The 13,422-nt window shown below is 55.7% G+C and overlaps 1 protein-coding gene across 5 annotated transcripts in view; it reads left to right on the forward strand.

Annotated features, from left to right (window-relative positions):
• The window catches only part of GRK6 (G protein-coupled receptor kinase 6), a 14,228-nt gene extending 3,136 nt beyond the window's left edge, over window positions 1–11,092 (forward strand). Inside the window, exons 2-16 of one of the 5 annotated variants that reach the window (XM_025040684.1) lie at window positions 739–834; window positions 1,693–1,904; window positions 2,034–2,111; window positions 2,418–2,518; window positions 2,851–2,943; window positions 3,036–3,099; window positions 3,242–3,382; window positions 3,654–3,844; window positions 4,595–4,632; window positions 4,723–4,812; window positions 5,679–5,887; window positions 5,974–6,111; window positions 9,036–9,173; window positions 9,253–9,387; window positions 10,027–11,092. In XM_025040684.1, the coding sequence (XP_024896452.1) occupies window positions 739–834; window positions 1,693–1,904; window positions 2,034–2,111; window positions 2,418–2,518; window positions 2,851–2,943; window positions 3,036–3,099; window positions 3,242–3,382; window positions 3,654–3,844; window positions 4,595–4,632; window positions 4,723–4,812; window positions 5,679–5,887; window positions 5,974–6,111; window positions 9,036–9,173; window positions 9,253–9,387; window positions 10,027–10,080 (1,778 nt within the window). In that variant the 3' untranslated portion in view covers window positions 10,081–11,092. Of the gene's footprint in view, window positions 1–738; window positions 835–1,692; window positions 1,905–2,033; window positions 2,112–2,417; window positions 2,519–2,850; window positions 2,944–3,035; window positions 3,100–3,241; window positions 3,383–3,653; window positions 3,845–4,594; window positions 4,633–4,722; window positions 4,813–5,678; window positions 5,888–5,973; window positions 6,112–9,035; window positions 9,174–9,252; window positions 9,388–9,586; window positions 9,667–10,024 lie in introns of those variants that run through there. The other 4 variants (XM_006923205.2, XM_025040685.1, XM_006923206.3 and 1 more) reach the window with 4 other exon arrangements.
• Window positions 11,093–13,422: the final 2,330 nt, after the last annotated feature.

Consider the following 13,422-nt stretch of genomic DNA (forward strand, 5'->3'; position numbering starts at 1 on the left):
CCTGCCTAGCAGCAACCAAGCAACAGCCGGAGCTATGCTGCAGCTGCCCCTGTTAGAAGGGGCATGCCCCATCCATTTCACTCCACTCCCCACCACTCCCTGTTGTCTCCCACCTGGTTCCCATTCACCATACCTGTCTGATTCTGTAGGCATTTGGGCTGCTACCCTGGACTCAGCAACTATAGGCAAGGGGTCAGCTAGGTAAAATGAAGCAAGTATCAGGGGCAAGGAAGCCTTCTGTTCAGGAGTGGGGATGCTGAGTGCTGGCCCTCCTGCTACCACCTTGTTTGAGTCTCTGATAGTTCTGATGCAGGGCCCAGTGACTCAGGCTGCCATCTCTCAGCTGTATCCCAGATGTCCTAGACCCTCTCTCTTCCGGATCTTGATTCACACAGTTCCCACCACTGTCATGTCCTTCTCTACTTTCTTCACCTGGGAAACTACCTGGTGAGAAGCAGCTGAGGCTTGCCGAGGTGGCCCAGAAACCCCACCCACCCCCAGCAGCCTGGCCTTACTGCTCTCTTGGCTCTTCTAGCTCAGTAGCCCCTAGCAGGAGGGCCCAAGGGACCATACGTGTCCTGGAACCCAGCAAGGGCATGTTGGAGCGTGTGGAAGGAAGGCCCAAGATGCTTCTTAGCATGGGCTGTGCCGGGGCTAGGCTTTTTAGTCCTCTGGACCTCACCGAGAGTGGAGGAGAGGCACAGGGTGGCCAGACTCAGTGCCTGTTTGCTTCCACAGGTGGTGGCGGGAATCGCAAAGGCAAAAGCAAGAAATGGCGGCAGATGCTGCAGTTCCCCCACATCAGCCAGTGTGAAGAGCTTCGGCTCAGCCTCGGTGAGGCCTGGGTGGAGGCTGAGGGTGCTGAGACAAGAAGACCTGCTGGTGCCAGGAACCTCCCCTGAGACCTCACCCTGGGAGGGTTTGGGGGTCTGGGGAGCGTGAAGATCAAGACAGCACCACCCAGCCTAGTTTCAGTTCCTGGGCTCAGGATGGGTGGAGGGCAGAGGGCAGACAGGACAGCAGGAGGCGATGGGGCTGGTTGTGGAGAATAGGACAGAGTCAGATCTGGGGCAGTCTGAGAGAAGCAGAGGAAGAGAGGGCGAGGCCTAGGGGAACAGGGCTCGGGGTACAGAGGGTACAATTGTCAGTGTTGGGAGCCCCAGGCCTGAGCTCAGCCCACCCGGTCCAGTCCTGGGGCCCAGTAAAGCCTTGAGAAAAAGGTCCCAGGCCCCCAGTTCCTGCTTATCTCGTCTGAGGCCCCAGGTTTGCGCAGCACTCAGGGTTGCACAGGCCCGCTCTGGCAGCCAGCACGTGGGCAAGGAGTATACTGTGGCTGCTCCCACTCCCTGGGAAGGAGGCTTAGCCTCGAGCTCACCGGAAGCCACAGCTTCCTCCCATACTTTCGCCAGGCAAGCAGCAGGTGTAGGCCCAGCCTGGGCCTGGCCGGAACCTCAGACCACGCCCAACCCCAGCACTGTGATGAATGCAAGTGGTGTGAACCAGGAGACAGATGAGGGGGAGGTGAGGGCCCCAGCTCTGGAGCCACACTCCTGCCTGTATAACCTTGGACTAATCACTTAGCCTCTCTGGGCCTCAGAGTCCCAAGCTTTGATGTGTAGTAGAAGGGGGCAGTTGTGCCCACCTCAGGGTTGTGTGAAGGTTCTAAAGGAGATAATGGATGTCATACTGCAGGACTCGAAGTTGGGGCCCAGGGCCTGGCAGTATGGACAGGGGTGTCTTGCCAGCAGGCTCTAGGTCCGGGAACCCAACAGCTCCCACCTCTGCCTGCAGAGCATGACTACCATAGCCTATGTGAGCGGCAGCCCATCGGGCGCCTGCTGTTCCGAGAGTTCTGTGCGACAAGGCCTGAGCTGACCCGCTGCACTGCCTTCCTGGACGGGGTGGTGAGTGCAGCCTAGCCCTGAGGCCGAGCCCACACCTGAGGCGGGCGGAGGTCCCAGACCCCATGTGCCCGATGCCCCACACCTGTCACTTCCCCCAGACCCCAAGCTTCTCCACCTCCCACACTGCAGGCTGAGTATGAAGTGACCCCTGATGAGAAGCGGAAGGCATGTGGGCAGCGGCTAATGCAGAATTTCTTGAGCCACACGGTGAGTGAGCAGTGACGGAGGGATGACGGCAGCAGGCAGAGCTCAGTGATGGGGAGAGGAGTAACCACTGCCTGAGCAGAGATGCCCTGGAGCAGCTCTAGGCTCATCAGGCAGCACTGTGGCCACAGAGCCCAGGAGGGTGGGCTAGGCAGCCTGCCAACAGCTCTGCTTCTCCCTGGCTCAAGAGGAACTGAGTTCACAACCAAGCAGGCTGGCACACCACCAGCCTACAGCCACCCCCTAGCACAGGCCTGAGATACCTGCCATCTCTGCTCCTGCACTGACCTGTCTTTGGCCTATCCCCAGGGTCCTGACCTCATCCCTGAGGTCCCCCGGCAACTGGTGACTAACTGTGCCCAGCGGCTGGAGCAGGGGCCCTGCAAAGACCTCTTCCAGGAGCTCACCCGGTAAGCCTCTCCCTCCCACCTGCTCAGAGTCGCGTCCCGAGGAGGGGGCTGCTGTGTCCCTGAAGGCTGTGAATAGCTCAGCTGCTGGCGAGAGGACTCAGCCTCTTATCCTGGCCTTGGCCCTGCTGGGTAACCTTGGGCAGGTTGCCTCCCATCACTGTAGCATCCTTAGCCTTCAGTACATGTGTGTATCTCCATCCTAGGTGGGTTAGCAGGAAGGTTGGCTGAGGGTGCTGCCTCTTGGCTTGAGCATGCACGTAACAGGGGGCCTGGCCCATCACACTGAGAACCCAGGGTGTCAGGCTGACTAGTGGACTGGGCCTTCTCAACAGGCTGACCCATGAGTACCTGAGCATGGCCCCCTTTGCTGACTACCTCGACAGCATCTACTTCAACCGTTTCCTGCAGTGGAAGTGGCTGGAAAGGTGAGCTCTTCGAAGGCTGGGCCAGACCAGTCTAGGTTGTCGTGGGCCTTGGGCCCCTGCTCAGCCATGTCTCCCCAACCCCTTGCCCACAGGCAGCCAGTGACCAAAAACACCTTCAGGCAATACCGAGTCCTGGGCAAAGGCGGCTTTGGGGAGGTGAGTGGCCAGCCCAGAGCCCTCTGCAGAGTGCGAAGCTGGGGTAGGTGGGTCCTGGACCAGCCCCTTCCCTCCCTTTGAGGCCCTCTACCCCAGCAAGGGAACAGCTAGTTCTCATTTGCCATATCTTCCCTGGCTCTAGGTGTGCGCCTGCCAGGTGCGGGCAACAGGCAAGATGTATGCCTGCAAAAAGTTGGAGAAGAAACGGATCAAGAAGCGAAAAGGGGAGGCCATGGCACTCAACGAGAAGCAGATCCTGGAGAAAGTGAACAGTAGGTTTGTAGTAAGTACAGACAAGAGACCCCGCCCTGTCCCTTGGCCAGGAGCTTGCCCTCCCCACTCACTAAGCTAAGATCTCCTGCCTGCTCCAAGCACTGACTCCCACTCTTAGAGATGCCTGGGAAGGGCAGGTTTGGGGTATTGACACCAGGCCTGGAGAGCAGGTTGGGCTCCCAGGAGTGGCACTGAGAAGGATTTTTGGGGCGGCCGACACCAGCCCCTCTACCAGGTGGCCTGCAGCCCCTGCCTGAGGGCTCGGGTCCCCTTGGCCACAGGTGAGCTTGGCCTATGCCTATGAGACCAAGGACGCGCTATGCCTGGTGCTGACGCTAATGAATGGAGGTGACCTCAAGTTCCACATCTACCACATGGGTCAGGCTGGCTTCCCTGAGGCACGGGCCGTCTTTTACGCTGCAGAGATCTGCTGTGGCCTGGAGGACCTGCACCGGGAGCGCATCGTGTACAGGTGTGGGGCTCGGCCTTCCTACCAGGGGCTGCAGCTGGGCACAGGTAGAGGTGACAGAAGCATGTGGGTGTGCTGGGGCAGTCACTGCAGCCACAAGCCCATTTGAGCCCTGCAGGGCTCTGGCCAGGGGCTGCACACTAGCCCATGCTAGGCCGACTTGAGAAGCTCAGAACCCAGGCTGTGGGGTCTGGCTGACACGGGTGTGTGTCTCAGTGTTGTCATCCCTCTCTTGGGCTAGTTCAATCCCTGCTCCCAACACCATATCCTTTCCTTGGAAGCAGAGGCTATAATTCCTGCCTAGGGACCGAATGAGACTATAGTAAATTACACTGGAGCCCAGCACAAAGGGCTCGGCAGAGAGGGCTCTCCCTATCACTGTTATTGGCAACGATTTCTTTTGAACCTTGCAACAGCCTCGGGAGGGGTTGGGTGAGCAGCCCCATGTGACAGACAGAAAAGATAGAGTCAGCCAGCAAAGGGTGGGGGAGCGGAGGGGAGCCTCTCAACACCAAGGGTGAACAAGACTACTGGTGACATCTGGGGAGCTTCCCTGAGTGGGAGCTGCCTTCCACTTTCGAGCCGGTGTTGCCGCCAGGATCAGGGCAGGGCTGTCTGTTGCCCTGGCAGCAAATGGCTCCTACTCCTTGCTACATATCCCATCCCAGGAGGCGAGCGAACTGGGAAGGGGTGGCCCTGTATGGCTGCCTGGCAAACTGAGCAGCATTAGACCCTGCCTTTCTTTCCCCACAGGGACCTGAAGCCAGAGAACATCCTACTGGATGATCATGGTGGGTTGGGGAGCCACAGATATGGGGTGGGGTGGGGTGGGGTCTGGCCCACCTGCTTAATGAGCCCCTTGCCTCTTCATTCACCTTCAGGTCACATCCGCATCTCCGACCTGGGGCTGGCTGTGCATGTGCCCGAGGGCCAGACCATCAAAGGCCGTGTGGGCACCGTTGGCTACATGGGTGAGTCCCCTTGTGTCTCAAGGAATCAAGCTGTTGTTCTTCTTTTATAGATCAGGAACTCAAGACTCAGCCAGCGCCCCACACACATGTAAATCATTCAGTCACTAAGTACTCACTTAGCTCCTATTGGCTGGGTCTGCAGGTGGCTGCCAGTAAAGGACGAGAAGGGACTCAAATGCATGTCTGTGGCCCCAGCTTTTCACTCCCCTACCTGTCTACACTCTGAGTGGGAGTGCCCATTGGGGAGGGGCGAAGATGAGGCTCCATGTTCCCCTCAGGGACCACGTGACATAGTAGACAGAGCCCCAACTATGCCACGCCCCCCTTGCTAGTTGTGTGTCCTTGGGCCAGGGCCACTCCACTTCTCCAGCCTCACTTTTCTTGACTATAAAGCAATAATCATACCTGCTGCCAGGGTTACCTCAAAGATGAAAAGAAGCAGAAGATTCAAACCCACCTGGTACCCCGCTCTGGCCGGCAGTGTAGGCATCCAGCAAATGACTTTCTTCCTTTCCTCTCTGGTACTAAATCCACAGGTTGCAAACTGGTAGCCACAGAGGCCTCATTTGTTCCACGTTTTGTTTCAATCAAATTGTTTTTAAAACAATTGGAATTGGTTGCCAACATTGAATAAGTCATACAACATCACATTAAAAATAGAAAACTTAGAAGATCTGGCCTCCTGCGGGGCCATATCACCTCCCTTTAATGGGACATGTGCTCTCCTAGTTACCATGGTCCCCACCAAGCCACTGACAGTACATGTCTGGCTGGTGGATATCTGATTCCCTGCCTTGACGTGAGCTAGGCATTCCCAGGGCACCCCGAACCCCTACTCGCCCCTAACTCCTATGCCATCCACCCAGCTCCAGAGGTGGTGAAGAACGAACGGTACACATTCAGCCCTGACTGGTGGGCGCTAGGCTGCCTCTTATATGAGATGATCGCAGGCCAGTCGCCCTTCCAGCAGAGGAAAAAGAAGATCAAGCGGGAGGAGGTGGAGCGGCTGGTGAAGGAGGTGGCCGAGGAGTACTCCGATCGTTTTTCCCCACAGGCCCGCTCACTCTGCTCCCAGGTGTGGCAGCCACTGGGAGGCCTGGCTGGGGTGGGGGGCTGGGAGCACCTCTCCTACGCCACCTGACCTCCCCTTCCCCACGACAGCTCCTCTGCAAGGACCCTGCTGAGCGCCTGGGTTGTTGTGGGGGTGGTGCCCGTGAGGTGAAGGAGCACCCCCTCTTCAAGAAGCTGAACTTCAAGCGTCTGGGAGCAGGCATGCAGGAGCCACCCTTCAAGCCCGATGTGAGTAACACCCACTGCTGAGGGCAGGGCCAAGCCAGGGTGAGGGCTGGAAGCTCCTGGAGTCAGGACACCTTCAGTGCAAATGTCAGAAAACCGAACTCAGGTGGCTTAGCCAACAAAACAGATAATTATCTGGGCTTACAAAATTGAAAAGCCCCAAGATAGGTCTGGCCTTGGCATACCACACCTGGGGCTCCAGCTGTGTCATAGGAATTCTCTCTCTCTTCTCTCCCTGCCCTCATACTGGTCAGTGTGCAGTCTTCATGGCAGGCAGCTCTCCCCAGGGTGTAGCAGTGGTGGGCCCAGCAGCTCAGGGCCACATCCTACCAGCTCAGCTACCCCAGTAGACAGCGCCTCTTGCCCAGTAATTTCAAAAGAAGTCCTAAAAGGGGGTTAGAGGTTAGGAAAGGCCTAAGGCTGATGCTCATTGCCTTTGATTGCTCAGAGGCCTCTCAATAGCCACACCTAAATCTCATACCCACTTGAACCTCTGTCAGTAGGGGAGACCAGTTCCCCAAAGGAAAACTAAGATGCCATTGGCAGCAGGGGAACGGCTGTTGGGCTGGCAGGGCATCGGCTGCGCACCATATGTGGCAGCGCCGACCTCCCAACTGTGGGCAGAGCACCTCACCTTATAGATCTCACCCGTTTACTGAGCATCTCTGTGGTTCAAGCATCCTGCAAGCAGGAATATCCTCAAGTCATCAGATTCCAGTTCATTTGGCCAACATCAGATTTAACACTGTTTTGCCAGGACTTCATCCGTTGGCTCTACTTCAGCCTGTTGATGGTCCTCCCACTGAATTCAGGCTTTTCTGTATAAAGTAACAAGGAAGGCTCTGATTGGCCAAGATTAGGTCATATGCTTGCTCCCCTCCCCTGTGTAGAGGACCAGGTCACCAGGAACATTGGGAAGGAGGAAAGGCAATTGGGCAGGCCAGGTTAATAGCTGTCAACCATACACGTGATTGTTTATTTATTCAACGAATACCTGAGTGCCCAGATGTGCCAGACCCCGGAGATAATGAGGTCAGTAGGACCCAGGCCTGCCTTCATATTCTAGTGAGAAGACACACCAAAATACACTAGCATGTGAAAAAATTTTAGGTAATGTAAAGAGCAACAGCAAAGAATAAAGCAGCCTAAGAAGATAAGGAATGAAGGGGGGGTGGGAATATTTTTAGACAGGATGGTCTCTGAGGAGCCGATGGTTAAGCTGAAGCCTAAAATATGTGAAGGAGAGAACCCTGCCAAGATTTGTGATGTGAGCATTCCTGGGAGAAGGAACAGCCAGCCAATGAGGCCCTGGGGCAGAGACCAGCCTCAAGAGATGATACAGCAACAAGGGGCCAGCGTAACCAATGTGTGTTATTCTAAGTGTGACGGGGACATTTGGGGAATGTTGAGCAGGAAGTGGAGGTGCAGGGTGTGGGCCATAGAGGGGGTGGGTGGATGTGGGGGACCTTCTGGGGGACCGTTGCCTCTGAAGAATGGTGTCTTATAGGCCTCACTGGCAGTCCAATATGCGGGCATTGCTGTGAGTGATTGAGCCTGACATCAGCAGCCTACTTCGGGGCTGGCACTGCCACTCCTGCTTCTTGTGACGATCATCTCATTTAACCTTGAAACCATCCCACTACACCCAGTCTTTCATTCAAAGTTAGAGAGAAAATCAGTGCCTTGGACTTTATGTTTTTAGAAGCAACAGATGAAAAGCAGTATAGTTTTTAACAGCTTTATTAGGATTAAATTCACATACTATACAATTCAGTCCTTTAAAATATATAATTAAATGGCTTTTACATATACAGAATTGTACAACCATCACCACAATCAATTTTAGATTGTTTTCATCGCCCTTTCCCCCAAAAAAGCCCTATACCCATTAGCAGTCATTCCTTATTCTCCCCTTTCCCTGGAAACAACTGATCTACTTTCTGTCACTATATATTTGCCTATTCTGGACATTTCAGATAAATGGAATCATACACTATATGGTCCTTTGTGAATTGGCTTCTTTTACTTTGCACAGTGTTTTCCAGGTTTATCAGTATTGTCACATGTATCAGTTCTTCCTTTTTTATGACTGTGTGTGAATATGCCACATTTGTTTGTTTTTATCAGTTGATGGACATTGGGGTTGTTTCTGCATTAGGGCTATTATAAATAAATGTGTCATGAATCTGCACATACAACTTTTTGTGGGGACATAGGTTTTCATTTCTTTTGGGTAGACACTTAGGAGTAGAGTTGCTGGCTGCTGTGGTAATGCCGAGTTTAACTTTTGGGGAACTGTCAGACTGTTTTCCAAAGCAGCTGCACCATTTTATATGGTGATATTTCAGTTGCGATCCTTAACAGTAGAATTTAGAAAACAATTGCAGCAATGGGGGAAAAAAGTGGCCTGAAGTTAGGTGGGCTCCCAGCAGGGTGCTGGGGGTATAGGGAGATGGGAGGGCTGTTCCAATCCTCTGGTTGGCTATGAAGCATGATGGGATGGAGCAAGCTCTTCAACATCCCAGGACAGAGGACCCCAGCCCCAGGCCCTACATGCGGGGGACCTTGCCCGAAGGGCCTACTGAGATTTCAGCCTGCAGTCGCCTCACCAGCTGCTCACCCAGACAGCTGTGTGCAGATGGAGGGGTGCCTGTTGGGGTTTCCTTCGGGCACTAGGAGCTGGCTGGCTGCAGTGGGTCAGCTACCACAGGCTGGTCAGTGAGGGAGAGTGACCTCCACTTTACAGGGAGAAAACGGCCTCAGAGAGAAGGGACTGCCATGCTTAGGAAGTGCGTGGGATGCCGGTTTCTGACTCCAAACCAGAGCTGCAAGGGCTAGAGCACAACCAAGCCTAGAGCAGTTCTCGGGGCTGAGCTGTCCTGTGCGCGGGTAGCGTTCCTATCTGACTGCTGCTTTTGTTCCCCCAGCCCCAGGCCATTTACTGCAAGGATGTCCTGGACATTGAACAGTTCTCCACGGTTAAGGGCGTAGAACTGGAGCCCACCGACCAGGACTTCTACCAGAAGTTTGCCACGGGCAGCGTGCCCATCCCCTGGCAGAACGAGGTGGGGCCTGCCTGGCTGGTGGGGTGGGCTCCAGGGTCAACCCTAGGGTTAGCTCTCATAGCTGCCTGTCCCGTGTCAGATGGTGGAGACCGAGTGCTTCCAGGAGCTGAATGTCTTCGGCATGGACGGCTCAGTTCCCCCAGACCTGGACTGGAAGGGCCAGCCCCCTGCACCCCCCAAGAAGGGACTGCTGCAGAGACTCTTCAGTCGCCAGGTAACCCCTAGCAGTGTCCTACCTGGGCCCCCAGCCTAGCTGGCTCCAGGGGACGGTGGGTGGAAGGCCGAGCTGGTGCCCGCATGTGCTGTGAGTGGGCCGCCTCCAGCCTTGCCAGCGGTGCCAGGGTCTCTGGCCTCATTCCCGCCTGTCCCCCGCCCAACCCTGGCTGGGCTCATGGCCTCTTTTCTCTTTCCAGAGGTGAGCAGTGTGGGCTCCCCGTGGGGTGGCGTTGCTGCCTGGTCTCGGGGAGCCACAGGCAGCCCTTCCATGGCAGAGGCAAGATGTGGGCGAAAGAAGTCCGGTGCCCGCTCCCCACCTTCCCTTCCCACCTGCTTCCATTCCCTGCACCCTGCCACTTTCAAGCTGCTAGCCTTGCTTAGCCATCTTGTCTTCCCACATCCTGCCTCCACTGGCCCCAGGGGAGAGGGTCTGGACGGGGCCTTGCCCTCCCAGAGCCTGGGGTCCACCTGGTCCCCCAGACTTCATTCAGCCCCTGGCCTGAGCTGCTGCTCCAGGCCCCTCATTGGAACTCCCCTCCACAGAGCATGGCCCTGGGCAGCTCCTGACCAGTGACGGCACTGGTGGCTAACAGCGCTTGCTCTGCCTCTCTCCCTCCGTGTCTTCCCTGCCCTCCAGGATTGCTGTGGGAACTGCAGCGACAGTGAGGAAGAGCTCCCCACCCGCCTCTAGCCCCCAGTCTGAGGCCCCCACCGGCGATTGGCGGTAGCAGCTACTCCCAGCGCTGTTGACAGTTTTGCACAGTGGTCCTCCCCATTGTCCACTCAAGTCATGGCCTAGGGAACACAGCTGGAGCTGTGCCCAGCCCCTCAACCCCTGGTCTGGCTGAGTTTGCAAAGGCCTGGACTGTCCCTAGGACAAAGATGCGTCCGTTCAGCTCTCATGCATGGAGCTTGGGGCTTTCTGGATTTACGTATTTGTGCGAATGTAAATAGTGACTAGGCCATTCTGAAGACCCACGCTGGAGCTGGCAGAGGGGCCACTGCCAAACTCAAGGCTCCTCAGGCCCCTGAGGCCCCAGCACTGTGCTCACCATCGCCGACCTCTGAGTGAGACTCGTGTCTGCCCCTGCCGCCCTGGGCTCAGGCCACCACTGGGGCCTGATGCTGTCCCTTCTCCGCACTTGTCAGAGCTGGATCTGAGGCCTCACCGTCCCCTAGGCCTGTGCCAAAGTGTGACGAGAGATTGGGCTGACCCTGGGACCCATCAGTCCACTGCCCAGGCTGGCCCAGATGGGTCTGCCTCTGCCTTCCAGCTCCCAGGGTGCCTCGTCCCTCATGCTGGGTCTTGTCCTGAAGTCACCTCTTGCAGAATTGCCCCATCCCGGGTCGGGGGTGGGGGTGGTCCCTGGCCAACCCTCAAACATTCCAGACTCCTCATAACCATAGACACTTGTGCCCAGCAATAATCCATCACCTCCCTGTGTGCCTGTAGGGTGTGTGTGTGTGTGTGTGTGTGTGTGTGTGTGCATGTGTATGAAGCGGGCAGGCTGAGGCTGTGTGCTTGCACCCCAGACCCCAGCCCAGCCCTTCCCAGACTGATGGCTGTCCTGGTTTCAGTGTTGGGATAGTGTAGGGCTACAGAATCCTGATTTTTCCATATTTAAAGCCAATTTTTATTACTCATTTTGTCCAGTGTAAGCTGCCACGTGTCTCTGTGTGAATACAGTGAGAGCACAAACCTGGCCGGCTACCCCTGCCTGCCTCTTTCTTGCTCCTGGTGCTCTAGGGGTCTTCCTGCTTCCCTGACCCTGCTGGAAGTGGGAAGGGGTTGAAGGTAGGCTGGCGAGGGCTGCCGGTGCAGCAAGGCTGAGAAGCCCCCAGGGCTGATCTTGGGGCAGCTTCTCCAGGCAGCCAGGCCTTGGTGGCCTTAGGGCTTCTCAGCTTAAATGGGATGAGGCCTGAGGGAAGAAGCCTGAGGTCCCCACAGAGGTGGAGGTGGGGGTCTGGCCCTGCCTGTGCAGGAGAGGCAGGCTAAGCTGGCAGTGTCTTCTCCAACGCCAAGGTGGCCTGGCCATCACTTGGGGGCTTGGAGCAGCATGGGGAGCCAGGTGGAGGAACAGCTGTTAGGAACACCTGCCAGTCTGCCTTACCTGGACCCCTGCTGTATTCCCAGCCCAGGGCCAAGTGCACATGTTGGAGCCACCCCCTTTTCTGCCCTTGAAGCAGGAACTGTGTCTGAGCAAAGGAGAGACAGTGGTGATACTGGGAGTTAGGCTGTAGTAGGGGCAGGTAGAGACCAGCCATGTGGGCATCAGGGAGGGTCCTCTGAAAATAGTAATTAAGCCAGGCGTTGAAGGAGACATTCGGCTGGGGACAGAGGGATTGGAGGAGTATTCCATTCCATAGCATTCCACCTATGCCAAGATTTGGGGGTGGCAGCCTGTTGACTACAAGTCTGTTCTAGACTTAACAGACCTATCACTCCATAATCTCCCAGTGGCCCCAGTCCCCCCCGCCAAGGATTCCCTGTAACCACCACAAGGGATTGTTCATTGTGTCTGGGCTGGGTACCTCATTCCATGAAGGCCACGTGAGCTTTGCCATCAGTTCTGGGTTTAAATCCCAGCCTGGTCGCTTTCAAGCTGACTGCACAGGCCCTTCCCTTTTCTTGAGAGGTGAGTATGAGATCCGTCACCTCATAGGGTGGCTATGAGCATCCACTGAAATGGTCACCCCTTCCCTCGAGCCCCTGGGTCCCTGGCAGGACTTGCCTGCCAGGGGAGTGGGTGCTAGGGACCAAGCTGACAGCTGTCTCAAGGGCAGCCAGAAGGCTCCAAGCACCAACTTAGCTGAAAGGGCCTCTTGCCCCATCCCCACTCTTGATGGTCAGAGGAACATGTGCTGCCACTTCTATTAACTTGAGGGAAATGATTGGGCTTTGCCAAGGTCTTTCCACTGGTAAGTGGCTGTTACAGGGTAGGGAAGAAGCCAGCTGAAAGTGAAGCTGGATTTTGCCCATGAGGCATGAGGTTGGGGCCCAGGATGCATTTGCCTCTCTGCTCTAGGCTCTATGGGGAGAGAGCAGTTAGGAGGTATCAGGATGGAGGGGCTGAAGACCAGCCCTGGACAGGTGTGAGTGGGTACCAAGTGAATAGGTAGGACCCTGGGGGCACACAACCTACAGTGGGCCCAGATTTCCCACCAAGCTCTCCCTTAGGCTAGGGAGGCATCCAGGGAACTACTTGGTTAGAGTTCAGCTTCCCTTAGAGCTCACAGTGGACCCTTGGCAGAGGAAACTCCCAGAATTCACTTCCCAACAAGCTTTCTCTAAGCTCACCTCCTGCCCATCTAGCTCTGAGGTGAAAGCTGGAGATTTAGATGGAGACAAGGCCCCTGCCAGCTTTGGAGCTCAGCCTTGTAGAGAGGCAGACATGGGAACAGTGGGACCGGTGCAATCGGCACTGTGGCAGAGAGAATTCTAGAGCTGCCAGGACTGGGGCTGGAGACCAACACCAAGCAGGGGAGGCCCTCTGGCAATGAAGGTGTCGGAGCTGTTGCTTTCCAAGACACAGGACCAGATGTACCTGGGATGAGTCAGCTGGATGGTCTAGTGGTTTAGAATGGCTGAATATGAAGTGGGGTGGCTGGAGCTGAGGTCAGGAGACATAACTATACAGGGCTTTGAAAGCAAAGTAAGGATATTGGGCCTCATCTATGAAAGTAAGGCAGTAGAGTCCCTGAAGGGTTTTAACTGGTTATATTAGGGTGTCTGCCAAGCATGTACAAAAGCACCCCAAGTTTTTTGCAGGGAAAACCCCCACTCTCAGTCCATGTGGTTTAGATGGGGCCAGGCTTGCACACCTAGAGTCATGACTCAGGTGGAACTCTTAGGTGTCTTTGGTTGAAAGTTAAAAAGCTTAAAAAAAAAAAAAAAAAAAAAAAAAGGGTGGGGGGGGGGCTAATAGACAGGAAGAATGAGAACTACGGTAGCTCCCCAGTCTTACTCCCAGATCCCATTCTCATCAGGGCACAACCCCCAGAAGCAAGATATTACTGCCACCTTTGTGTCTTT

The sequence above is a fragment of the Pteropus alecto genome, unplaced genomic scaffold (genome assembly GCF_000325575.1).
Source record: "Pteropus alecto unplaced genomic scaffold, ASM32557v1 scaffold78, whole genome shotgun sequence".
Taxonomy (NCBI): domain Eukaryota; kingdom Metazoa; phylum Chordata; class Mammalia; order Chiroptera; family Pteropodidae; genus Pteropus; species Pteropus alecto.